The 26,018-nt window shown below is 41.3% G+C and overlaps 2 protein-coding genes across 2 annotated transcripts in view; one reads left to right on the forward strand and one right to left on the reverse strand.

The window, feature by feature from the left end:
• Positions 1 to 7,914: 7,914 nt before the first annotated feature.
• On the reverse strand, positions 7,915 to 10,927 carry LOC122940177 (proline-rich protein 9-like). The gene is made up of 3 exons (XM_044296609.1): positions 10,765 to 10,927; positions 10,150 to 10,221; positions 7,915 to 8,107 (listed from the first exon to the last, which is right to left on the reverse strand). The coding sequence occupies exons 1-3, from the start codon at positions 10,868 to 10,870 to the stop codon at positions 8,043 to 8,045; spliced, it is 243 nt and encodes an 80-aa protein (XP_044152544.1). The 5' UTR covers positions 10,871 to 10,927; the 3' UTR covers positions 7,915 to 8,042.
• Positions 10,928 to 23,661: 12,734 nt separating this feature from the next.
• The window catches only part of LOC122940381 (proline-rich protein 9-like), a 14,716-nt gene continuing 12,359 nt past the window's right edge, over positions 23,662 to 26,018 (forward strand). The window contains exons 1-2 of the mRNA XM_044297025.1: positions 23,662 to 23,824; positions 24,368 to 24,439. Of these exons, the coding sequence (XP_044152960.1) occupies positions 23,719 to 23,824; positions 24,368 to 24,439 (178 nt within the window). The 5' untranslated portion in view covers positions 23,662 to 23,718. The remainder of the gene's footprint in view (positions 23,825 to 24,367; positions 24,440 to 26,018) is intronic.

The following is a 26,018-nucleotide window of genomic DNA, read 5'->3' on the forward strand; positions in this document are numbered from 1 at the left end:
GAGCGGATGCCTTATCACGGCAGTACTCCGAGCTGTCCGGGGAGGAGTCGATTCCGACTACGGTCATACCCCCGAATCAGATCCTGGCCGCTATTCGCACCAGCCTGACCTCTCCTCTGGGTGAGCAGATTTTGGCGGCTCAATCTGGTGCTCCCTCTGGGAGACCCAACGGCAGATGTTTTGTGCCTGAGGAGTTGCGCACTCGGTTGTTGCGAACCTACCATAACTCCAAGGCCGCGGGGCACCCTGGAAAGAATCAGCTGTCCTGGGCGGTTTCACGTCTGTTCTGGTGGCCTTCTCTACGTTCCGACATCGCCGCATATGTAGCGGCATACTCCGTTTGTGCCCAGAGTAAGTCCCCTCGGCACCTTCCGTTGGGCCTTTTGCAACCCATAGCCACCGGGGAGCGTCCATGGTCACACCTGGGGATGGATTTCATTGTGGACCTCCCTGCATCCCGAGGCCATACGGTCATTCTCATGATTGTGGATCGGTTTTCCAAAATGTGCCACTGTGTTCCTCTCAAGAAGTTACCCTCTGCACAAGAGTTGGCCTCGATTTTTGCCAGGGAGGTCTTCCGGTTGCACGGTTTGCCCAAGGAGATTGTGTCGGATCGGGGGAGTCAGTTTGTGTCCAGGTTCTGGCGCGCCTTTTGCTCCCAGTTGGGGATTCGTCTCTCTTTCTCCTCGGCCTACCACCCTCAGTCCAATGGGGCCGCAGAACGATTCAATCAGGCCTTGGAGCAATTCCTTTGTTGCTATGTCTCCGATCACCAAGACAATTGGGTTGACCTCCTGCCTTGGGCTGAGTTTGCCAGGAACACGGCGGTGAACTCTTCCTCTGGGACGTCTTCCTTCATGGCCAATTATGGGTTCCAACCTGCCGTGTTACCAGAGGTATTCTCTCCCCAGGATACTCCGGCTGTGGAGGATCACCTTTCCGTCCTACCTACTTCTTGGGTACAGATCCAGAGGTCCCTTGAGGTCTCTGCGCAACGCCAGAGACTCCAGGCTAATCGCAGACGAGCGCCCGCTCCTTCCTACCAGGTCGGAGACCGTGTATGGTTGTCCACCCGCAACCTCAACCTTTGAGTGCCCGCTCCCAAGCTGGCGCCTCGCTTTGTTGGTCCCTTCCGAGTGCTTCACAGGGTAAACCCGGTAGCCTATGCCCTTGCGCTTCCTCCTGGCATGCGGATCTCCAACGTGTTTCATGTCTCCCTGTTGAAGCCATTGGTGTGTAATCGTTTCACTTCCTCGGTTCCTCGGCCCCGTCCGGTCCAAGTGGGAAATCGTGAGGAATATGAGGTGAGCAATATCCTGGACTCACGCCTGGTCCGCGGTCGGTTGCAGTTTTTGGTCCATTGGCGTGGTTATGGTTCAGAGGAGCGTTCCTGGGTTCCCTCCGCAGATGTCCATGCTCCTGCGTTGCTCCGAGCCTTCCACGCACGCTTCCCTCTGAAACCGTTCCTTACTCCGCGGAGGAGGGGCCCTTGAGGGGGAGGTACTGTCATGGTCTTACCTTCTCACTGTTCTCCTTCGTTTGACATGTGCTGGCGGCCATCTTGGTTTCTGGGTTTCTTGTAGCCTCCCACCCTGCGGCTCCTCCTTCCCACTGGGAGGAGCTGGATGCCTAGCTCATATATATAGAAGGTCTGTGGCTTCAGTTCCTTGCTTGGTCCTCCTGTGTGCACATGCTTCAAAGACTGCTGCTGCTTCTGGTTCCTGATCCTGGCCTCGTCTGACTACCCCGTTGGTTCCTGATCCTGGCTTCGTCTGACTACCCCGTTGGTTCCTGATCCTGGCTTCGTCTGACTACCCTCCTGGTTCCTGACCTCCGTCTACGCAAGACCCTGCTTCGGTTTAGCCATCCGTTTGGACTTTAGCTACGGCTTGATTTTCAATAAAGCCTTCTTATTTCCACCTATCTCTGTTGTACGTCTGGTTCATGGTTCCATGACACTCCCCTTGGGAGTGTCCAAGAACTTTTTGTGATTCTATTTCCATCACCTCAAAATTAAGCCAGTGTCCTTTTGTCCCCCTCTCGTATTAACCCTTGGAGACCTTAGGAATTGATCTATTTTTGTCCCTTCAAAGGATTTAGTGACCGCTTTCTGGCCAGAGAGGTCTGCCGAGCGCCTACTAGCTTTTGGAGCCATTCCCCGTTCCTGTTTCTTTTTATTTCTTCCTTTTATTCTCCTTTTTTTTTCTCCCTTCTCCTTTAGGTATATATAAAAAAGAAGGAACAATCTCACCAGCTTTTTCCACTCTTCGACCTGAATTTCTTCACCTGCCTACTGAAGAAACCACCCACCAGCAGAAGCAAGACATGGAGCGGAACCTGAACCAGCAGGTGGTGGCATACTTAGACTGCACTCTGCTACCCAACATCCAAGATCCCCTTGATTACTGTTCAGCATAACTTGATTTGTGGCCCCAACTGGCCGAGTTTGCCCTGGACAAGATTTCCTGCCAGGCCAGTAGTTGTGCATCAAAGTGGATGTTTAGTGCGGCTGGGGGGCATAGTTACCATCAGGAGAATTCACCTTTCTACCCAAAATGTGTGGAGACTGACCTTTGTGAAGATGAATCAGGTGTGAATCAGCCATTATTTCCACATGCCAGTGCCTGATGCATCAGACAAGATCAGGGGTCGGCAACCATCAGTACTCCAGATGCTGTGAAACTACAGGGTGGGCCATTTATATGGATACACCTTAATAAAATGGGAATGGTTGGTGATATTAACTTCCTGTTTGTGGCACATTAGTGAGGGGGGAAACTTTTCAAGATGGGTGGTGACCATGGTGGCCATTTTTAAGTCGGCCATTTTGAATCCAACATTTGTTTTTTTCAATAGGAAGAGGGTCATGTGACACATCAAACTTATAGGGAATTTCACAAGAAAAACAATGGTGTGCTTGGATTTAACATAACTTTATTCTTTCATGAGTTATTTACAAGTTTCTCTTTGTTTACAGCCATTGACATGTCGTTGAGGTTAACACGTGCGGAGCGGATAGAAATTGTGTTGATGTCTGATGAATGCAGTAACTGGGTCATTGCAGCAGATTTCAATGCAAGACAGCCTACGAGACCACCCATCTCCCATGCTACAGTTAGCAAACTGCTTGCTAAGTTTCGTGAAACTGGTTCAGTGTTGGATTTGCCAAAATGTGAACGCATGAAATCTGTCACTAATGAAGAAACATCAGTGGCTGTCCTAGCTTCATTCAGCAAGAGCCCACAGCGTAGCACTCGCTGCATGTCACTGGAGAGTGGCATTAGTTGAACATCCCTTCGGCGGATATTAGCTACTCACAAATGGCACCCTTAGAAACTCCAGCTACTGCAGGATCTCAACGAGGATGACCCAGATCGACGCACTGAATTTGCAGAATGGGCAAAACAAAAATTGGAACAGAACGCTCAGTTTACGCAGAAGATTTTGTTCATTGATGAGGCAAACTTTTATGTGAATGGTGAAGTTAACAAACAAAACCACTGCTATTGGTCTGACACTAACCCACATTGGATAGATCCCTCCAAGACTGTTAGAACCAAAACATTTATGGTATGGTGTGGTATATGGGGTACAAAGATAGTGGGGCCATTCTTCATCAATGGAAACCTCAAGGCCACTGGATATGCGAAATTGCAACATGATGATGTGTTTCCGTCTTTATGCACTGAAGCTGGCATGTTCCCTGAGTTTTTCCAGCAAGATGGTGCACCACCACATTATGGGTGTCAGGTCCGAGCATTCCTAGATGAACAGTTTCCTGGAAAGTGGATTGGTCATCGTAGGCCAGTTGAATGGCCCCTAAGGTCTCCCGATCTGACCCCCTTAGACTTTTATCTTTGGGGTCATCTGAAGGCAATTGTCTATGCTGTAAAGATACGAGATGTGCAGCACCTGAAACTATAGATACTGGAAGCCTGTGCTAGCATTTCTCCTGCGGTGTTGCTATCAGTGTGTGAAGAGTGTGAGAAGAGGGTTGCATTGACAATCCAACACAATGGGCAGCACATTGAACACATTTTATAAGTGGTCAGAAACTTGTAAATAACTCTTGACAGAATAAAGTTACGTTAAAACCAAGGACACCATTGTTTTTCTTGTGAAATTCCCAATAAGTGTGATGTGTCACATGACCCTCTTCCTTTTGAAAAAACAAAAGTTGGATTCAAAATGGCCGAATTCAAAATAGCCGCCATGGTCACCACCCATTTTAAAAAGTTTCCCCCCTCACATATACTAATGTGCCACAAACAGGAAGTTTATATCACCAACCATTCCCATTTTATTAAGGTGTATCCATATAAATGGCCCACCCTGTACAACTCCCAGCATGCAGACTTACTTGGCTGCTCTTGTAACTCCCACAGAAGTAAAAGGAGGATTCTGGGAGTTGTAGTTTCAGAACAGCTAGAGTGCCGGAGGTTGCTGATCACTGGACTAGATCATTTTGGGTGCCAACCAAACTTTGTGAAAGAAGACCCATTTCTTCTTGCCACCTGCTACACCCAATATTCTAAAGCTGCAACACGACTGATGCCACACACCTGCTGCCTCTGCTGCCATGTTCTTCTACTGCCACCCACCTGCTTGTGCTGTTACTGCTACTGATGTTGCCCCCCACCCTGTGACTGGGCCACTGTGTTTACTCCTCATGCATTTGCCACCCTCACCACTCTGTGACTGACCACTACGTTGACTCCTCATGCGTTTGCCACCCTTAACACTCTGTCACTGACCACTATGTTGACTCTTCATGTGTTTGTCACCCTCACCACTGTGTTGACTCCTCATGCGTTTGCCACTTCACCACTCTGTGACTGGGCCACTGTGGTGACTCCTCATGTGGTTGCCACCCTCACCACTCTGTAACTGTGCCATTGTGTTGACCCCTCATGCTGTTGTCACCCTCCCTATAATGTAACTGGGCCACTGTGTTGACTCCTCAAGTGGTTGCCACCCTGCCCACTCTTTGACGGGACTACTACTGTCCCTGTTTGGCATTGTTTACATCACTATTTATTTTGCCCTTCTTCTGATCTGTCAGAAGGATGGAAAAACGAGAAACACAACCGATCCTGTCTTTAGAGCATCAGCAAAGCCTGTATCACACGGTCCCTATTTTGCATCAGGATATGCTCATGATTTGGAAGCCAAAAGCAGAAGTGGGTACAAAACACAGAAGACATGCACTTTCCAATCACATGTCATCTCTGTTTTGGATCAAATGCCGTTTTTTGGGGCCTTAGCAATATTGATGGATTACTGAGCAAATGCTTACCGTATGAAGGCAGATGCTCAAAAGACCATTTATTTTTGGGGGTTTTCTTGTGAGAGATGAGAAGAAGGGCAAAATAAACAGTGTCCTGAACACAAACTTACTGCTGACACCCTGTCCACTTGGTCATGGGGTACTACTTGTTTTAGTGTGTAACTGTACAGGTTCTGTAGAAATCTATGTGGAATCAGCTGACGATGATGTAAAAGCAGTGCACTGTTTCACTCTATAGCACAAGCTTGGGACACTGCACGATTCTTTATACCTGGCGCTAACATTGACCTGTAAGGCTGAGTTCACACTTCAGTTATTTGGTCAGATTTAGTCCCGTAACTGACTAAATAAGTGAAGTACAGTATGAAGCGATTCTAAGAGTGACGCCTGTCAACTGCTGGTAATACAGACACAAAGTAACTATTTCTCTACCACAGCGGACTACCTATGCATTTTTCTGCAATGCACAGTGTTCTACATCAATATACAAGTTCTCTGCAGCCAGGAAATAGCTGTTTTTAACGCAATTCATCACTAATAAATTCAGATTGAATCAAATCTTTTTGGAAAATTCGGCAAACCATTCAAAAATAATTTTTGAAAAGTTCGCTCATTTCTAATAACAATACCTGACTGTTAATGGCAGGGCATGTAATGGGTTCTGTGACACCAAACTCTCTTCCGCTAAGCGTCTTAAAATTGTTAGGGCAGATAAAGGAGTGTGTAATGAAAGTGCCACCTTTGTCTAGATTGTGGACAACAAACCTGTGGGAACTGATTGTGCTTGTTGACCGCTCAAATTATCTTTTCTACTGGTGGTGGTCTATCTGGGCTCGCCACAGCCTGTTTGCCATGTTTTAGTGCCTTCACATAACCACTGCTCCCAACAGCCTGGAGTCAAAATGACCATCCTGCTCCTCTTAGTCAAGTGATACCCCCTCACCAACTTGGCAAAATGTCTTTATTGCATCATAGAGGCATCTCCAGCCGTCAGTGATCTGTCACCAAGAGGTACACTACCCAAGAGTAGCCTCTCAAAAAAAATTTATACGGCAGTGAGTGAAACACTTTCAAGCACTCTTATTACAAGACCCAGTGTCTAATCAGACCATCTTCATCATTCATTCATCATTTGCATATGTAGATGAGACATAACTACATGCAGACTTTTGCAACAGTCTAACATTTCTATTTGGTGGTTTTATTTTTTTGGGCAGTCAGTTTATATTAGAAGGAAGTAGGTTGATGGTTTAATGAAAAATTGTGAGATGAACAATTGTTAGACTGATATTGTCACTAAATTTCCATTCAGAAAGATAGAAAAAGTTATTTAAAAGAGACAGACTTGGATGCTAGTGGGAAAAGAAGCTGTAGGCGTGTCAATAATAAATCACAAAGCAATAAAGACCCTTTTACATAGGTCAAGGATTGGAGTGATTGTTGGGGGTGATCGTTTCCATGAATGTTGATGAACGAGTGTGAATGTGCCACTGGTTATCCAATGGATAAGCAAACACTTGTTTATCAGGTTTTTGCCTTTTTTATGCGGCACATAAAATCATGATATGCCGGCAGCATATCTCCCTCTGTAAACTCAAATTGAGGTTCTAAAAACCAAAAAATTTAATTAGGATGAGTGATCTCCATAGCAATCGTTCATCCCCATAGCAAGGAAATAATTGTTGCAGGTAAATGCTTCTATGACCTCTGCTCAAGTTTACTCATTAAATGTAAAAAATTGGTTCATTCCTGATTGTCTGTGCATTGGTCCATGTACTGTAACAGGGACTTTATAGTCCTCAAATGAAGCAGTCAGCTAGCTATTAACCTTCATTGATACAGATATGATTAAAACTGTTGGGGTGGGGATGTAGCATTCAAACCTGCTGTGTTCCTGAGTCTTCCTGTTCAACTGCATATACAGTGTATGCAGCAGGCACAGGGGCGCACTACTCAAGTTTCTGCCATCCAGCCCCTGCTCCTCTTGTTCCAACTCTGGTAGTTCCATCCACTATAGGCCTTGGCTATTATGTCTGATTTTTTGGCTTCCAGACCTGCTTCATAGGGCACAGGAGCTCTTGGCCTCTTAAAAGGCAAGCATGTGCGGATTCAAATTGCTAGTCATCCACATGTATTCAAAATGCTCTCCCCAGTAAGAGGGTTCCTTAGCCTTAAGATTCCTAGTCTCTAGTGACCAGAAAAGGTGTATTCCCTGCTTGACTCCAGCCTGACTCCTGACTCCAATTTCTGGTCACCTGCCCTGACCTTAGCCTATTTTTTAAATTGCCCTAGTAATGCCCGCCTTGACATCTGACTTGCTTCTCAGATTTGTTTGTACGTTGTCTGCCCCCAACTTCGGCCTGTTACTGGACCTCGAATATTGCCTGTTTCTTGGTGCTGAGCATAAATGTCTGTTACTGATTCAGTATGAATCAATGAAAATAAAATGAAACTGTATGCCACCTATGGTATCAGAAGCACATGGAGTTCCATAAAACGATCTTTTGTGAAACAGCTGCAAGAAGAAACTTTTAATGTCTCTCTGAGAAATATAGATCAAATCTGTGTTGGTTGAGGATGATCTTGTACCCAAATAAAACAAATGTATCAGCTGAAAATAAATGTTTTATTCAGTAGCAGACTGTATTACAGACAGCAGACAGACACTGGATTTAAGGATGGTAAATCATAGAAGACTATTATAGAAGAACATGAGGGCAAGGAGAAGGACATGCTATATTGCACTGTGAGGTTTTCATTTATTACAGCAGTAGCTTCCTTGATCCTGACAAGGGTCTGGACAGCAGGGATTGCAGGGATCTGCCAGGAAAGAGATAATAGATTAGAACATGACAATAATAATATATGTATCATTATGCATCTTCCATAACCTAATCATGTATCATGATTTCCATAAAACTTGTTGGCTTGTAGGATCAAACCATTAGTACATAGTACAGAATTGTCACATTGATTGTAGTGTCCTTTCTGTGGTCTGCATATTATGTTGGAAGAGAGTCTGAGAAATCCATACATACTAAATTGTTGGAAAAAAATTGCATTACTTGTTGTTTATTCAAATTCCTGTTAGCATTGGTCTAATTGTGCGCGAACATACATACAGAAATAGCTGGCAATCACTTATTGGGACCGACCACTGGACTCAAAGTTTTAAAATCAGCTGAGATTTTAATCAGCTAGAAGTTGCACGAAATCTGTTCTCTCAAAACTGCTCAATTATTACCCTACGTCATCCTGCCCGCACATACTTGTACTGTATACAGTTATGCAAACCAGAACAGTTTTCATATACTCCAATCTATTGTCTACATGGTTTGCAAATATAATTGTCCTATGCTTTAACATATGTTGGAAAATACAGCATTGTGTATCAGTGTATGTAAGTCACATATAAACAGAGAGAAACTATAATGGAAAGGTTTGAACCTCTTCCATGTTTTTCCCCAGTTCTGATTTTAGTTTACCAATATTAATGCATAATACCAACTAAAATCCTGTTGATCCACCCAATCTATAGCATGCTCTGTGTGACAGGGAACCATCTAAACAATTATGTTGCAGTAGTAACGGAGGCGTAGGGGGAAGGTGCGTTGAGTGCTGCATTCATAGTGTCATCGGCCTATCCATTTGTAGGCTTACACAGGCCATGGAAACCTTCACCACTCTGCTGTAATTGTTTATGTGTCAGCATTCACCATTTCCAGAACAGATCTATGGGCAGCAGGGGAGACTGGACTGGGGTTATCAGGTAAGGCATGAGGAAGCTTAGTTTTTCCTAGCCTGGTGCCCACAATATTAGACTGTTATAAGCATTTTTTCATTCGTTTCAGTGCCACGGCAGCAGTGGTGAAGCACCATACACTGCTGCGGCTATTCACTGATTGGTTACAGTGGTTAGAGTGGTTACACAGGTGTACAACACATCACCCCTCCAGGCAAATAATAATGAAAAAACTAAGTGGACCACTGGAGTGAGTGCAATACTGAGATGGCAGGCGGTTTATCAAGGAAATAATGGTTCTTAATCTGTTATTTTATGGTACTTCCCCTCTGTTTTCTGTTTCAGAAATCCCCTTTAATCCATGCATTGATAACCATCAATCTGGGACCCTTTATCTAAATGTTTCAGTCTGTATGTGTACAATGTTTTTAACCAGATAACATATTACATTGCATGCTTAGTTCTGTTTCATCTTCTCTTTTGCAATTCCCAGTTACAATACAGCACTTAGGCTTCATTCCCACAGGAGGCAGAGCAATCGGGCAAACTGTTCCGGCAGACAAGGTCTCCGGATCAACCATAGCCGGATAGTGCAGAATGCCCGCCGGACCCCATAGATTATAATGGGCTCTAGTGGGAATCTGATCCCTCCGCAGCATTTATACCAGGATTTCGCTGGAAAAAATGTAAAGCATGTAACTAACAGTTTTTGTCCGCCCAAATCCTGGCATAAATACAGGCAAGCAGCGTCAACCCTGCTAGATCCCATTATAGTCAATGGGCTCCGACTCTTAAAGGGGTTGTCCGGGTTCAGAGCTGATGCTTTCCTTTGCACTGCACTAAATCACGCAGGGCAAAGGCATTTTTGGGAGTTCCTGGGATGAACCAGGCTCTCCATGGCTTCCAGGCAAAGGCTTCTGCCCAGCAGTGATCCCGGTGACATCACCGGCACTGATGGGTAGGCTTTAGAGCTGCCCTAGCCTGAAAAACAGCTAGGGCATTGCTAAAACCCGCCCATCAGAGCCAGTGACGTCACCAAATACCTAATACCGGTAATTACATTTATTATAACAGAAAAGTAAATGTCTTACAGTTTACAGATTTACAGCTTAAAGATTACCTTGCTTGTGGAAACGGTTTTGACCATGATGATTATGGTGAGAGCCATGATTCTGAATTCCAAATGTACATGCTAAAAATACACAGAATGGGATTAAATTCATATTTACTGATGTTATATTGTGCACAATTTTGTGTTACTTGTTTATACTGTCTATTAACAGACCTATTTATAAACTGGTGGTAATATATCAGAAAGCATGTCCACATTTATACACCATTTTACAGTTCATACATGGACATAATCTAGATGGATGGTTAAGCAACATTGGAAACAGTCAACAAGCTGGTCATCAGGCATGGTTCTTACAAATTAGCCGAGCTCCTATAATATAGTGGTTGATTCCTACATCAGAATGCTAAATTTTATATGGTGTTTCATATCATTCAAATTACTAGAGAAAGAATTGTGCAACCATTGAGTAAACCAAGGAATTCTGGGAGAATGAACATCTAAATCCATCAGACCTGTGAATCCGGTTGTAAAAAGTCATATAGGTACTAATCAAAAAATTACATCTATTCAAGCTTTCATGTACTTTATATCCATGTAAAAACTATAAAGTAGTGTTTGATAAAATTGATATTTGCTTTGGCTTTCATAGTAAAAACTTACGGTCTTGGCATGGATTTACACAGATAGGGACTTTTTGGCAGGGGTCTTTGCATGGATTCTGGCACTGGATCTTATGGCCACATGGTCCTCCTTTGATTCCAGACATGATTGGTTCCTGGTTCAGTTGTTTTTTCTGGATCCAGAGATATTGAAGAGTAGAAGCTTTTTTTCCCCAATGATGTTTGATTTCAGACTGCTCCGTTTATATAGTGGAGCTGGAATCAGGAAACATTCCTCGTATGGCTGGTCACAGCAACATTTACAGGGTGCTTACATATACACATGTCTGCAATAAAACTTAATTTCATATCACATGGAACATTCTTTTATTGATACATGAGCTAAATTATTAGTAATATCATGACTAGACATAAATAATTACAGATAAAATGTATCACATGCCTTACTTATTGCTTGTGCATGGAACAGAGGAGTTTGTCACACCTTGTGATAACAATTAATACGTGCAAACTAGAGATCAGCAAGTTTCTTGAAATTGGTTTCGGGTTCAATTTGTTGATTTTATTTATTTTCTTTTTTTTTTTATAGATTTTTAGCTGAATTGTTTCTACACAAATCAAATATGTACCAATTGATTATAACATTGGTATATGACACCCTGAGATCTCCTAGGACTTTGATGTTTATATATTTTCATTATCTTTTTTTTTTAAAGGATTTCACAATGTTTTGCTCTTTCTCACAGAGACAGACATATATAGCTAAATGCTCGTTTGACTCTGTTAACTTACAGTGTGTTTAAAAATATACTGCACCGTCACATGTGTTTTTTCATATTAGAAATATTTTTTTTAAATTTACCTTATAAGGGGCAGATGGTGTTTAAACACACACAGTGTTATGCAGAAAAAAGCATCACAACGTCTGAGGCAGAGAGTTCCATAGTCTCACTGCTCTTACCGTAAAGAATCCTCTTCTATGTTTGTGTACAAACCTTCTTTCCTCCAGACGCAGAGGATGTCCCCTCGTCACAGTCACAGTCCTAGGGATAAATGGATGATGGGAGAGATCTCTTTATTGACCCCTGAGATATTTATACATTGTTATTCGATCTGAATAACCATAATTTTGATAATCTTTCAGGGTACTGTAGTTGCCCCATTCCAGTTTTTACTTTAGTTGCCCTCCTCTGAAGCCTCTCCAGCATTGCTACGTCTGCCTTGTTCACAGGAGCCCAGAACTATACACAGTATTCCATGTGTGGTCTGACCAGTGATTTGTAAAGTGGTAGGACTATGTTCTTATCACGGGCATCTATGCCCCTTTTGATGCAACCCATTAACTTATTGGCCTTGGCAGCAGCTGCCTGACACTGGTTTCTTCAGTTTAGCTTGCCGTTCACTAAAATTCCTAGGTCCTTCTCAGTGGCGTGCCCAGGGTGTTTGGCACCCGGTGTGCGTCCTTACTCTGGCCCCCCTTCAATACTTGACCACATACCTCTTACATCCAGGGACATTTCCTGTCATGTAGACCTTCTATTTCCTCCTCTCCTCCTTTAGACCGCCATGACAAATTCTTTCAGTCGCATCTCGTCTCTATGGATTTTCTAATACAGACACGTTAGATTTCTCAATTTTCCGTCATCCTCCCCATCCTGGTGTCCCCACAGTGTCATCCTGCTGCCACCCCCAATACTTTGCCCGTTGTGCCCCCCAATGCCCCAGGTACTATACTGATGAAAAAGTAGTGACCCCAGTAGACATAATTGGGGTCATTTATCAAACTGGTGTAAAGTAGAACTGGATTTCCAAAAGAGCTGTCAAATATGAAAGGTGAGATCTGATTGGCTGCTATGGGCAAATAAGCCAGTTCTACTTTACACCAGTTTGATAAATTACCCCAAATGTCCCTATAGTGTCCACAGCAGCTATAATGTCCCCTAGAGTGCCCCCAGTAATAATAACACCCTAGATTGTGCTCCAGGTAATAATCCCTGTATAGTGTCCGCAGAAATATTAGAATTGCCCCTACAGTGCCTCCCCAATAGCAAGGACCACCACGCTGCGCCCATATAGCAATTTCCCTCACACTACCCCATATAGTAATTTCCCTCAAGCCGTCCCATACAGTAATTTCTCCCACACTGCCCCCACACATTAATTTCCCCCACAGTGCCCCCACACATTAATTTGCCCCAAACTGCCCCGTACAGTAATTTCCCCCACACTGTCCCTATACAGTAATTTCCCCAACACTTCCCCACACAGTAATTTCCCCCACACTGCCCCATACAGTAATTTACTTCACACTCCCCCTATACAGTAATTTCCCCCCTACTGCCCCTATGCAGTAATTTGCCCCATACAGTAATTTACCCCACACTGCCCCGTACAGTAATTTTCCCCACACAGTAATTTCCCCACACGCCCCCATACAGTAATTTCCCCCACACGCCCCATACAGTAATTTCCCCCACACGCCCCATACAGTAATTTCCCCCACACTGCCCCCATACAGTAGTGTCCCCAACACTGCCTCCTACACAGTAGTGTCCCCCACACTGCCCCCACACAGTAGTGTCCCCCATACTGCCCCCCACACAGTAGTGTTCCTCACACTGCCCCCACACAGTACACACTGTAGTGTCTCCCACACTGCCCATATAGTAATTTTCCCTCACATAGTAATCCCTCCCATAATAATTTGCCCCCACACAGTATCCCACCATATTTATCCCCCATGTCCTCCTGTGTGCACCCCCCTCATGTCCCCCAAAGTTGGCACATAAAATAAAAGAATTCAAATAAAAAAAAAACCTTAAAGCTAAATACTCACCTGACACAGGTGCACGCGATGACGTCATCATGCGCGACTGCGCCGGGATTTTACTACCGTGTAATTCAAGAGAAGAAAGAATACCGAGATAATAGCCGCACATCTATAAAAGTATCAAATTTATTAAGGACAACAGACACGACAGGAATGGAGTTTAAAACATTGTATACAATGAATCTGGGCCATGTGAACAAATCATGTAACATGCCCTGCCTGACTCACCACAACACCATGAGCAAACCCCCACACATACAAATGAGCAGAAAACAGCAGAGCGCGCATATTCACAAGGCACACTCTGCGTGCCAAATACCAGAAGTCCTCCGGAGTTGTTAGAATTGGCACCAGCGCATGCAGAGAAGAGGCCCTGCGGACAGAGCGACATAGCAACAGGGTAAAAACATAAAAGAACAGGAAGTGTGTAGAAGACAAGGAAGAAAAAATCATGTTACTAAGTCTAGCCTACATTGAATATATTTATGCATAATTATGCAGCCGTGGACCGTAGTACTATTACTAACCTTAACTATTCAGTATATAGAGAGCTCCATAACTGGAAAATAACCCCATAATAAGGCACCATCTATTCACATGCTAAGTCCAATGCTGCATATAAAGCTGAAAATGCAATAATTGAGAACTTTTAAATCAATGTCCCTTTACTATCCAACAAATATATACATATATATATATATATATATATATATATATATATATATATACATAAACCCTGTTGAGTGAATTCTCCTTTGTCTTATTTATACTTTAAATTTCAATATAATTTAATTTTTTATTTTTTTTTATATTATATGATTTTCTATTTTGCATTGTTTTTATTATTTATTATTATTAATATTTTCTATTATATTTTTCATATTATATATATATATATATATATATATAAACAGATTTTATTTAAAAAAAATATTAAATTTAATTGTTATTGTATACCTAATTTTTATATTAAATATTACATATACTATTGACATAGATTTATAGTTCTTATTATATTAGCACTATATTATATTCAATTTTAAATTTTGATAAGGATTTTAATAATTTTTTAAATTTTTGCAAAGATTTTTTATTATTACTTGTCTTTTGCACACAAAAAAAACTTGCTCAAACCCACAAAAAAAGGGGGGGGGGGAGAGAAAAAGGAAAGAGGGGGGACAGAGGAGGGGAACCATATATGCCAGAAATTGGAATGATTACATATGTTGTACCGAATATTACAATTCAAGGCACTATTCTTATAGAATTAGTTTGGCGGGAACATTTTTATGTAATTCGTAACCCATCTGATTTGTTCAGTATCTATTTGTTCATCTCTACTGCAAACAAATTTTAATACAATACATATAATACTAAAAATAATTTCAGCACCATGGATATAAAATATATATTAGATAAAAATCAGGCTCAAAGGACTTCAATTTATACCCCCAGCATAAAAATGAGACTAAAGTCTTTGGAAAGAGATCTCGTGTTGTTTTCTCACTGGATCTGATTTGACTATACAGAAAGTCCGAGTGATAAATCGATAGAATTTCATTAAGAGCAAAAAAATGCTGATATATTCTCCTGTGGTTTCTGGTTGTTGCTTGTATGAATGATTGCTCCCCACTTTGGAAATGAGTAACTCGACCCAATACATATTTTAGGTGAAGTTAACAAAATACTGGAATCAATTTGGGTTCAGCATAAAACACATTAAAATAAATTTATAAGATCGGTTGTGGTGGATAAAGTGTATGAATTAGCAATACAGGGACACAGCATTAACATAAAAAACACTTGTTGCATATTTTGTATTTTCTGATTGTTCTCAGTTTAGGGTGAGATCTAATGAATCTGGCCACATATACAGTAAATTGCATTATTTTTATGTATTTCTGCATGCTAATTTAAATTGATCTACATTTATACTGTTTCAATTCTTCAATGTTCCTTCACAGGTTATTATCTCCCCTTCATATGGGAAGTCAGCTTCCTTACAGATTCAATGCATTGTCTACTTAAAGATTGAGCAAAGCGGATGTCAATCTGTTAGAGATCTTGCAGAATGTTCATGAAATGCTCTTAAGGATCATAGAGAAAACTGTGTGGGTGTCCATTTACAGCTCCAAAGTTCTCTTACTGCTAGGGGGTCTGTATGTGATGCGGCCCAGTCACTAAACTTGGATTACTATTAACTTCTGGGCTGCACCTGATTCGCCAGGACTATGGGATGAACAATGTAATTTCACTCCTTTGCGTCCTGGAGCAGATGCTCATAAATCTGGCTGGACAGGGGACAGGAGACGTGGTGCTTACATCTCACAGCCACGTAAGCCAGTCTAGGGGATACTTCTGTGTGGGGGAAATTACTGTGGGGGTCAGTATGTGCAAAATTACTGTATGGGGGCAGTGTGGGGGAAATTACTGTGTGGAGGAAATTACTGTATGGGGGCAGTGTGGGGGAAATTGCTGTGGCGGACAGTGTGAGGGCAAATTACTGTATAGGGGCAGTGTCGGGGAAATTACTGTATGGAGGCAGTGTGGGGGGAATTACTGTGTGGGTCAAATTACTGTATAGGGACAGTGTGGGGGAAATTACTGTGGGGGGAAGTGTGAGAGGAAATTACTGTATAGGGACAGTGTGGCGGAAATTGCTGTATGGGGCAGTGTGGGGGAAATTACTGTGTGGGGGAAATTACTGTGTGGGGGAAATTACTGTATGGGGCAGTGTGGGGGAAATTACTGTATGGAGGCAGTGTGGGGGAAATTACTGTATGGGGGAAATTACTGTATGGGGGAAATTACTGTATGGGGCAGTGTGGGGGAAATTACTGTATAGGGCAGTGTGGGGGAATTTACTGTATGGGGCAGTGTAGGGGAAATTGCTGTATGGGGCAGTGTGGGGGAAATTACTGTATGGGGAAATTACTGTATGGGGCAGTGTGGGGGAAATTACTGTATAGGGCAGTGTGGAGGAAATTACTGTGTGGGGGCAGTGTGCGGTAAATTACTGTATGGGGGTAGTGTCAGGCAGCTGCTGCCAAGGTCAATAAGATAATGGGTTGCATCAAAAGGGGCATAGATGCCGTGATGAGAACATAGTCCTACCACTTTACAAATCACTGGTCAGACCACACATGGAGTACTGTGTATAGTTCTGGGCTCCTGTGAACAAGGCAGACGTAACAGAGATGGAGAGGCTTCAGAGGAGGGCAACTAAAGTAATAACTGGAATGGGGCAACTACAGTACCCTGAAAGATTATCAAAATTAGGGTTATTCACTTTAGAAAAAAGACGACTGAGGGGAGATATAATTACTATGTATAAACATATCAGGGGTCAGTACAGAGATCTCTCCCATCTTCCATTTATCCCCAGAACTGTGACTGTGATGAGGGGACATCCTCTGCGTCTGGAGGAAAGAAGGTTTGTACACAAACATAGAAGAGGATTCTTTACGGTAAGAGCAGTGAGACTATGGAACTCTCTGCCTGAGGAGGTGGTGATGCTTTTTTCTGCATAACACTGTGTGTGTTTAAACACCATCTGCCCCTATAAGGTACATTTAAAAAAAATATATTCCTAATATGAAAAAACACATGTGACAGTGCAGTATATTTTTAAACACACTGTTAGTTAACAGAGTCAAACGAGCATTTAGCTATATATGTCTGTCTCTGTGAGAAAGAGCAAAACATTGTGAAATCTTTTTAAAAAAAAGATAATGAAAATATATAAACATCAAAGTCCTAGGAGATCTCAGGGTGTCATATACCAATTTCATAAGCAATTGGAACATATTTTTTTTTTTTTTTTTTTTTTAAATAAAGGAATAGGCGTTTATTCAGCTTGCGGTTAAAAACTCATCCACGGATACAAAATAGCAGTCTTGTCAAAGTCTTGACCTGGCACTAGGTACGCATTCTTTGATGGAGCGAGTACTGCGGGTTGAGTATTTACCTAGAAGCATCTCCGATTACTCCTCTGTTCGTGTAGAATTAAATCTAGATCCTTATACTATCAAATCCAGAGCTCTCTGGAAACTTAATCCATTTTGGATTATGTTGCTAGAACAAGACGGGGGAGTGCTTGTTTTTTTTTTTTTTTTTTTTTTTTTTTTTAATTTATCAAAAATTTTATTGGGAAAACTACAAAACATTTACAATAAATTTTTTTCACAATCTCTCAATTCTTAGTGACCCAACTAATTATATATAGATATAAATATATTCAACTCGTCTTTTCATAACATTTAGAAAACCCTCCCCTCCCTCCCCCCCAATTTGTGGTGCGTCAAAGTAGAACCCCTATATATGAAACAACTTGACCTCAGCTAATCAATCCTCCAGCCACCCCATATCTTACTCCACTGGTACTCAATTTCCCTCCGTTTATATATAATTTTCTCATAGTTCTTTACCTTATCAGTTAAATTTATCCATGTATTTATGTCTGAAGTGAATCGGGCAAACCAGGTCCGACTGATCAAAACTCTAGCCAACATCAGTATTCTGCTCAGGAAAATCTTTTGATACTTGTGATTTTTTAGTTTGGAAAGATCATTAAGAACAAATACTTGTGGTTCAAAAGGAATTTGAATCTTTAATTTATACCTAATACAATTATTGATACTATTCCAGTAATTTATAAGTTCTGGACAGGTCCATATCATATGGAGAAAGTCCGCTCCTACAGTGTCACATTTGGGACAGTTGGACGTGTCTCTTAACCCGCATTTATTCATCCATAAGGGAGTAATATATAATCTGTGGCAAATATAGAATTGTATTAGAACATGGTTGAAGTTCTGGGATAATGAAGATAAATTCCCAAAAATATTCTCCCACCCTTTTATTTGTAAATTCGGACAGTCCACCTCCCACGCTTTTTGTCCTGGTGAGTGTATATCACTAAACCGTACCTTAAGTAATAACTTATATATATTTGAAATTTTTATTCTAGAAAGTGTACCCCCTACCCAATCATTCAGAAAAGATAAATTATCTATATCCAACAGCCGCTTATCATCCAAACTTGATAATACAGATCGCAATTGAAAATACCTAAACCATGAAAGATTTTTTATATTATGTGTCATTTCTATAAAGGGTTTAATTTCTCTATCTTTAACTACCTGTGAAATATATAAAATTTTATTCTTCTGCCAAAATGTGTCGGCTGCAATCTCATCTAACCTTTGTAAATACAAATTATGCCAAAGAGGCGTAAATGTAAGTGAACCCTTAACCTTCAACCATGTCCTAGTTGTCGCCCACACTTTAAGGAGTAGTTTTATAGTCTCTCTATAGCCTCGCTCATAGCTCTTCAATAGCCCAGATTCCAACAAGGTAAAAATATTATTGTGAGCGTGACTAGTTACCAACTTCCCCAGCAATGCACTGTTCTCTGATTCATAGCACATCAATAACTGGGCTGCAATAAAATACCCTTTAAAGTAGGGGAGATTTAAACCCCCGCACTCCACTGATTTATACAAATATTCCAGCTTAATTCGAACTCGCTTTCTTCCCCATATTAAATCATTAATTATTCTTTCCATAAGTTTAAAATGTTTGTCTTGTATCCAAATAGGTGTATTCCTGAGCACATAAAGAAATTGTGGTAGTATCACCATTTTAACTAGTGAAACTCGATCAGCTCTAGATAGGGGAAGTTTCAGCCAGATTCCTATTTTAGCTCTAATCTTTACCATTATGGGGATCAAATTAAGTTCTACAAAATTTTCGACCCGAGGCGATATAGTCAGACCCAAGTATTGAAAAGTATCAACAATATCCAACTGTGTAACAGGAACCTCTTTCCGTGGCAGAGGGTCTATTGGGAGCAGACTGGTCTTAGCCCAGTTTATAAGAAGACCAGACACCTCACCAAATACTTTAACCATTTGAATAATCCTAGGGAGAGTAGTTTCCGTATGATCTATAAAAAACAGAACATCATCTGCATATAATGAGATACGGTCTTGTGTTCCTAACGTACCAAATCCTTTAACCTGATCATCCTGCCTGATGGCCATCGCAAGGGGTTCGATATACATATCGAATAATAAGGGAGATAATGGGCAACCCTGACGGGTGCCTCTATTTAAATCAATACTACTACTCAAAATTCCATTAAGACTCAATTTGGCCCTTGGAGATCTATACAGTAGCTTAAGAGTACGTATAAACCTTTCTCCAAAGCCCATCCTAGCAAGAACCTTCCAGAGGAAACGCCACTCCACCCTGTCAAAGGCCTTAGAGGCATCCAATGACAGGATGGAGCGGGCGGTCCCCCCAGGGGCCTGGATATTAGAAAAGAGCCGATGTAAATTATGATGTGTACCCTTATTTTGAATAAAACCGCTCTGATCCGGATGGACAATGGAGGAGATGACCCTAGAAAGCCTTGTAGCAAGGACCCTCGCGAGAAGCTTTACATCTGCATTAAGCAGTGAAATTGGTCTATAAGATTCTAAATCTAAAGGGTCCTTGCCTTTTTTTGGAATTAGTATTATTGTAGCCTCCATCATTGAATCTGGTAGCATCCCATCCTCCATTGATTCAGCAAAGACCTCCAACAATCTGGGAAAAATACAGTCCCCGTATTTACTATAAAATTCATATGGAAGCCCGTCTGAACCAGGAGTGGAGTTAGCTGAACATAGTTTAATAGCTCCCTCAAGTTCCTGAATTGAGACCTCCAATTCTAGTGCTTTCTTTTGCGTCTCAGTAATAGTTGGAAAGTTGATCCTATCTAGATAGAAATCTATCTTATCATCTGTAATGCTAGAATCAGCTTTATACAGATCAAGAAAATAATCAAGAAAGGCCTTCTCCACCGGGCCCTGTCTAGTGACTATTCTACCATCACTCACTCGAACCTTGTCTATATGTTTTTTGGGTTGTTGATTGGAGATTACTCTGGAAAGGAGTTTACCAGGTCGCCCTGACTCTATGAAATATTTTTGCCCTTTAAAAAAAAGGTTCTGTTGGGCCTTATCCAATAAGAACTTAGCATATATTTGTGTGGCTTTTTGCATATTTTCCCTATTCTTCTCCGTCTTATTTATGTGGAAGGATTCTGTCGCCAACACTACATGTTTTTCTAGATTTTTCTGTTTTTTTCCATATTCCCTTCTAAGGTTCGTGATATTGCTAACCATCAATCCCCTCATATACGCCTTAAAGGTATCCCATACCACTTGAATTTTTGCTGAGCCATAGTTAATATCCCAAAATCGGCCTATTTCATTTCGAATTATTTCATGTGTCTTTATAAGTGAAAGCCAATAAGGGTTTAGTCTAAAGGGAGGTTTTGGTGTATATCTTTCCTGAGATAAGCATAATTCAAGTAATAGCGGAGAATGATCAGATATTGACCTTGTTTCATATTTCATTCGCTTTATCAGTTTCACATGTTTACTATTTATCAATACAAGATCTATTCTGGACAACGATTTACCTGCTTTGCTAAAACATGAAAAAACCCTTTTCCCCTGTCCCAGATGTTCCCAAGCGTCCTCAAATCCAGCCTCCAGGCAAAACCGTGCGAGGGGAGACCCCTGGACCGGACTGTCTCTCCCAGCACTCATAGAAACCCTGTCACGTAAAGGATCGATGACACAGTTAAAATCGCCAATAATCAATGTTGGACATTCTGGCCATTTATCCATGAATAATAGAAGAGAATTAAGAACCGAAAAAGAAAATGGCGGTGGGATATAGACAAAGGCCAAAATACATAACTTTCCCCCTAACCTACAGTATAAAAAGATAAATCTCTCCTGTTGGTCGACAGAGGATGCCTCACAAACGAAGTCAATAAGTCTATGTATCAACACCGTAACACCTCTCGAGTAATTGGAGAGGGTAGAATGATACGTATGCGCAGCCCATCCCCTGTTGACCACTCTAGTGGTCTCCTCAGTAAGGTGGGTCTCTAACAGGCATACTATTGCTGGTAGATGGGCCTGGGTCAAGTCAAAAACCGCTTGTCTCTTACCTCTTTCCCCCAAACCACGTATATTCCAAGCAAAAATTCTAATCATCGTCATCAACAATGGTTAAATGAAGAAACAGGAGAGAGGGAGAAGAGAGAAAAGAGAAAAAAATAATAGACTAAAAGAAGGGAAACCACACCTACTTTGACGCACCACAGCCCAACCCCCCCCCCTCACCCCCCTCCCACAGGCAATCCACCACATATTGTAGTAGATTTCTTTCCTATGACCAACCCTCCCACACTCCCCCCACTCAGCCACCCCCATTAAGAAGCAAAGAAAACTGCATTTAGGGGTATAAGCCCCTTATAGTACTAATTATTCCCGCCAGATCATAACCCAATTGAATTATCAATTATTTCGGTCAAGCCAGTCCGCGGCTTCTTCTGAGGTGTCAAAAAAAAGGGTTTTATCCTTAAAAACAATCCGCAATTTGGCTGGGAATATGAGAGAATATTTAATATCCCTTTCTCTTAGCCTCTTTTTAACAATCATAAATGTGCGTCTCTTTTCTTGTATTTCTTTCGAAAAATCGGGAAAAAAGGCCAGTCTAATCCCGTTATACACAACCGGTGAGGATTCCCTCGCCCTTCTCAGGAGGACATCTCTGTCCCCTGTAGTCAATAACTTAACAAGGAATGTCCGAGGTTGTCTCCCTGGAATTGGTTTTCCCCCTGGGACCCGATGAACTCTTTCAATCATAAAAAGAGGAGAAAATGATTCTTTCCCAAAGTTCTCAAGAATTAATTTCTGTACAAATTGGATTGGATTTTTCTCTTCAAGACCCTCTGGAATCCCAATTATTCTCACATTGTATCTTCGTGACCTATCTTCAAGGTCCACTACCTTTTTCTTCAAGAGATTATATTCTGATTTGAATGTGGAGACTTCCGTATTTATTTTTTTGGATTCATTCTGTATAAGGGTGACGGAACTTTCAAGGATATTGACTCTGTCTCGCATTTTTGACAAATCATCTTTTATTAGTCCCACATCAACTTGGATAAACCCAAGTTGGGTTGTGACCGCCTGTATTAAATCCCCGTTCTGTTTAACCGCTAGGAGTATTTCTTCTAGCGGAGAAGAATTGTCATTAGGGATAACTTCCCCCATTATACCGTCTTCTTCTTCGGGGTATCTAGTGACTTTTTGTGTTTCTAACTCAGTTATCTCTGAGTCATTGTTTTTTTTTGTGAAAAATTCCTTTTGTCCGCCCCTCGTATTGACCCTAGGAGACCTCAAGAACTGGTCCAGTTTTGTTGGTTCAACAGTTTTGGACCCGTGTTTCTGACTTGAAAGATCAGTCGAGCGCCTACTAGCTTTTGGGGCCATGTCTTATTCCTGCTTTTTTTTTATTTATTTTTTATTTATTTATTTATTTTTTTTTTTTCTCTCTTTATTCTTTCTTTCCCCTTATTCCGCCTCTTTCTCTCCTTTTAAGTATATATCTTTTCTTCTTTGCTCTCCTTCTTTCTCTTTTTTTTTCCTTTTTTTTTTTTTCTTTCTTTCTTTTTTCTTTTTTTCCTTTTCTTCTTTTTTTTTTTTTTATTCTTTTTTTCTTTTTTTTTCTTTTCCCCTTTTTTTTTTTTTTCACTCCCTTCTTGTTTGTTCTTATTTTCTTTTCTTCTTTTTTTCCCCTTTCCTCCCTTTTTTTATTTTTTTTTATTTGTCCTCTCTTCTTTATACAATTGGAACATATTTGATTTGTGTAGAAACAATTCAGCTAAAAATAAATAAAAAATCAACAAATTGAACTCGAAACCAATTTCAAGAAACTTGCTGATCTCTAGTTTGCACGTATTAATTGTTATCACAAGGTGTGACAAACTCCTCTGTTCCATGCACAAGCAATAAGTAAGGTATGTGATACATTTTATCTGTAATTATTTATGTCTAGTCATGATATTACTAATAATTTAACTCATGTATCAATAAAAGAATGTTCCATGTGATATAAAATTAAGTTTTATTGCAGACATGTGTATATGTAAGCACCCTGTAAATGTTGCTGTGACCAGCCATACGAGGAATGTTTCCTGATTCCAGCTCCACTATATAAAGCGAGCAGTCTGAAATCAAACATCATTGGGGAAAAAAAGCTTCTACTCTTCAATATCTCTGGATCCAGAGAAAACAACTGAACCAGGAACCAATCATGTCTGGAATCAAAGGAGGAAAATGTGGCCAAAAGATCCAGTGCCAGAATCCATGCAAAGACCCCTGCCAAAAAGTCCCTCTCTGTGTAAATCCATGCCAAGACCGTAAGTTTTTACTATGAAAGCCAAAGCAAATATCAATTTTATCAAACACTATTTTATAGTTTTTACATGGATATAAAGTACATGAAAGCTTGAATAGATGTAATTTTTTGATTAGTACCTATATGACTTTTTACAACCGGATTCACAGGTCTGATGTATTTAGATGTTCATTCTTCCAGAATTCCTTGGTTTACTCAATGGTTGCACATTTCTTTCTCTAGTAATTTGAATGATATGAAACACCATATAAAATTTAGCATTCTGATGTAGGAATCAACCACTATATTATAGGAGCTAAGCTGATTTGTAGGAACCATGCCTGATGACCAGCTTGTTGACTGTTTCCAATGTTGCTTAACCATCCATATAGATTATGTCCATGTATAAACTGTAAAATGGTGTATAAATGTGGACATGCTTTCTGATATATTACCACCAGTTTATAAATAGGTCTGTTAATAGACAGTATAAACAAGTAACACAAAATTGTGCACAATATAACATCAGTAAATATGAATTTAATCCCATTCTGTGTATTTTTAGCATGTACATTTGGAATTCAGAATCATGGCTCTCACCATAATCATCATGGTCATCACCATTCCCACAAGCAAGGTAATCTTACATCACAGCATTAAACATAATAAATGTAAACTGAAAGACGTTTACTTTAATGTTATAGTAAATGTAATTACCGGTATTTCATTGTATGTTTCTCAAAATATTACAAGTAGGGATGAGCGAACTCGAACTGTATAGTTCGGGTTCGTACCGAATTTTGGGGTGTCCGTGACACGGACCCGAACCCGGACATTTTCGTAAAAGTCCGGGTTCGGGTTCGGTGTTCGTCGCTTTCTTCGCGCTTTTGTGACGCTTTCTTGGCGCTTTTTGAAAGGCTGCAAAGCAGCCAATCAACAAGCGTCATACTACTTGCCCCAAGAGGCCATCACAGCCATGCCTACTATTGGCATGGCTGTGATTGGCCAGAGCACCATGTGACCCAGCCTCTATTTAAGCTGGAGTCACATAGCGCCGCCCGTCACTCTGCTCTGATTAGCGTAGGGAGAGGTTGCGGCTGCGACAGTAGGGCGAGATTAGGCAGATTAACTCCTCCAAAGGACTTGATTAACTGATCGATCTGCAGCTGTGGATCATTGAGCTGCTGATCCTCAATTGCTCACTGTTTTTAGGCTGCACAGACCGTTTGTCAGTCTCATTTTTCTGGGGTGATCGGCGGCCATTTTGTGTCTTGTGGTGCGCCAGCACAAGCTGCGACCAAGTGCATTTAACCCTCAATGGTGTGGTTGTTTTTTGGCTAAAGCCTACATCAGGGTGAAGCTGTCACACCAAGTGCATTTAACCAGCAATAGTCTGTTCATTTTTTGGCCATATACAAAATCAGGGGCAAGCTGCGCCTGTCACCAAGTGCATTTAACCCTCAATGGTGTGGTTGTTTTTTGGCTAAAGCCTACATCAGGGTGAAGCTGTCACACCAAGTGCATTTAACCAGCAATAGTCTGTTCATTTTTTGGCCATATACAAAATCAGGGGCAAGCTGCGCCTGTCACCAAGTGCATTTAACCCTCAATGGTGTGGTTGTTTTTTGGCTAAAGCCTACATCAGGGTGAAGCTGTCACACCAAGTGCATTTAACCAGCAATAGTCTGTTCATTTTTTGGCCATATACAAAATCAGGGGCAAGCTGCGCCTGTCACCAAGTGCATTTAACCCTCAATGGTGTGGTTGTTTTTTGGCTAAAGCCTACATCAGGGTAAGCTGTCACACCAAGTGCATTTAACCAGCAATAGTCTGTTCATTTTTTGGCCATATCCCAGTCTAATTCTGTCACTAAATCCATACCGGTCACCCAGCGCCTAAATACTAGGCCTCAAATTTATATCCAGCTAAATCTGTCCCTAGTGCTGTAGCTGGGCGAGTTATTTAGTGTCCGTTCAAGCACATTTCTTGTTCTGGGTTGAAATACAATTCCCAATTTAGCAATTTCATAATTTAGTGGTTCCTGCTATATCAGAGCTATTTGAAATCTATCCCAAAAAGGGTATATAATATTGAAGGTGCACATTGGGTCATTCAGAATAACTTCACACACACCCGCTACTGTGTATTTCCAAGTCTAATTCTGTCACTAAACCCATACCTGTCACCCAGCGCCTAAATACTAGGCCTCAATTTAA

Source organism: Bufo gargarizans, chromosome 6, assembly GCF_014858855.1.
Source record: "Bufo gargarizans isolate SCDJY-AF-19 chromosome 6, ASM1485885v1, whole genome shotgun sequence".
In the NCBI taxonomy this organism is placed as follows: domain Eukaryota; kingdom Metazoa; phylum Chordata; class Amphibia; order Anura; family Bufonidae; genus Bufo; species Bufo gargarizans.

Excerpts from the sequence above, each read along its gene's own strand:
- LOC122940177 (XM_044296609.1), bottom strand. The coding sequence starts at position 10,870 with ATGTCTGGAATCAAAGGAGGACCATGTGGCCATAAGATCCAGTGCCAG. Across the intron at positions 10,222-10,764 it reads TGTAAATCCATGCCAAGACC|CATGTACATTTGGAATTCAG; the intron begins GTAAGTTTTTAC and ends GTGTATTTTTAG. Across the intron at positions 8,108-10,149 it reads AAACCGTTTCCACAAGCAAG|ATCCCTGCAATCCCTGCTGT; the intron begins GTAATCTTTAAG and ends CTTTCCTGGCAG.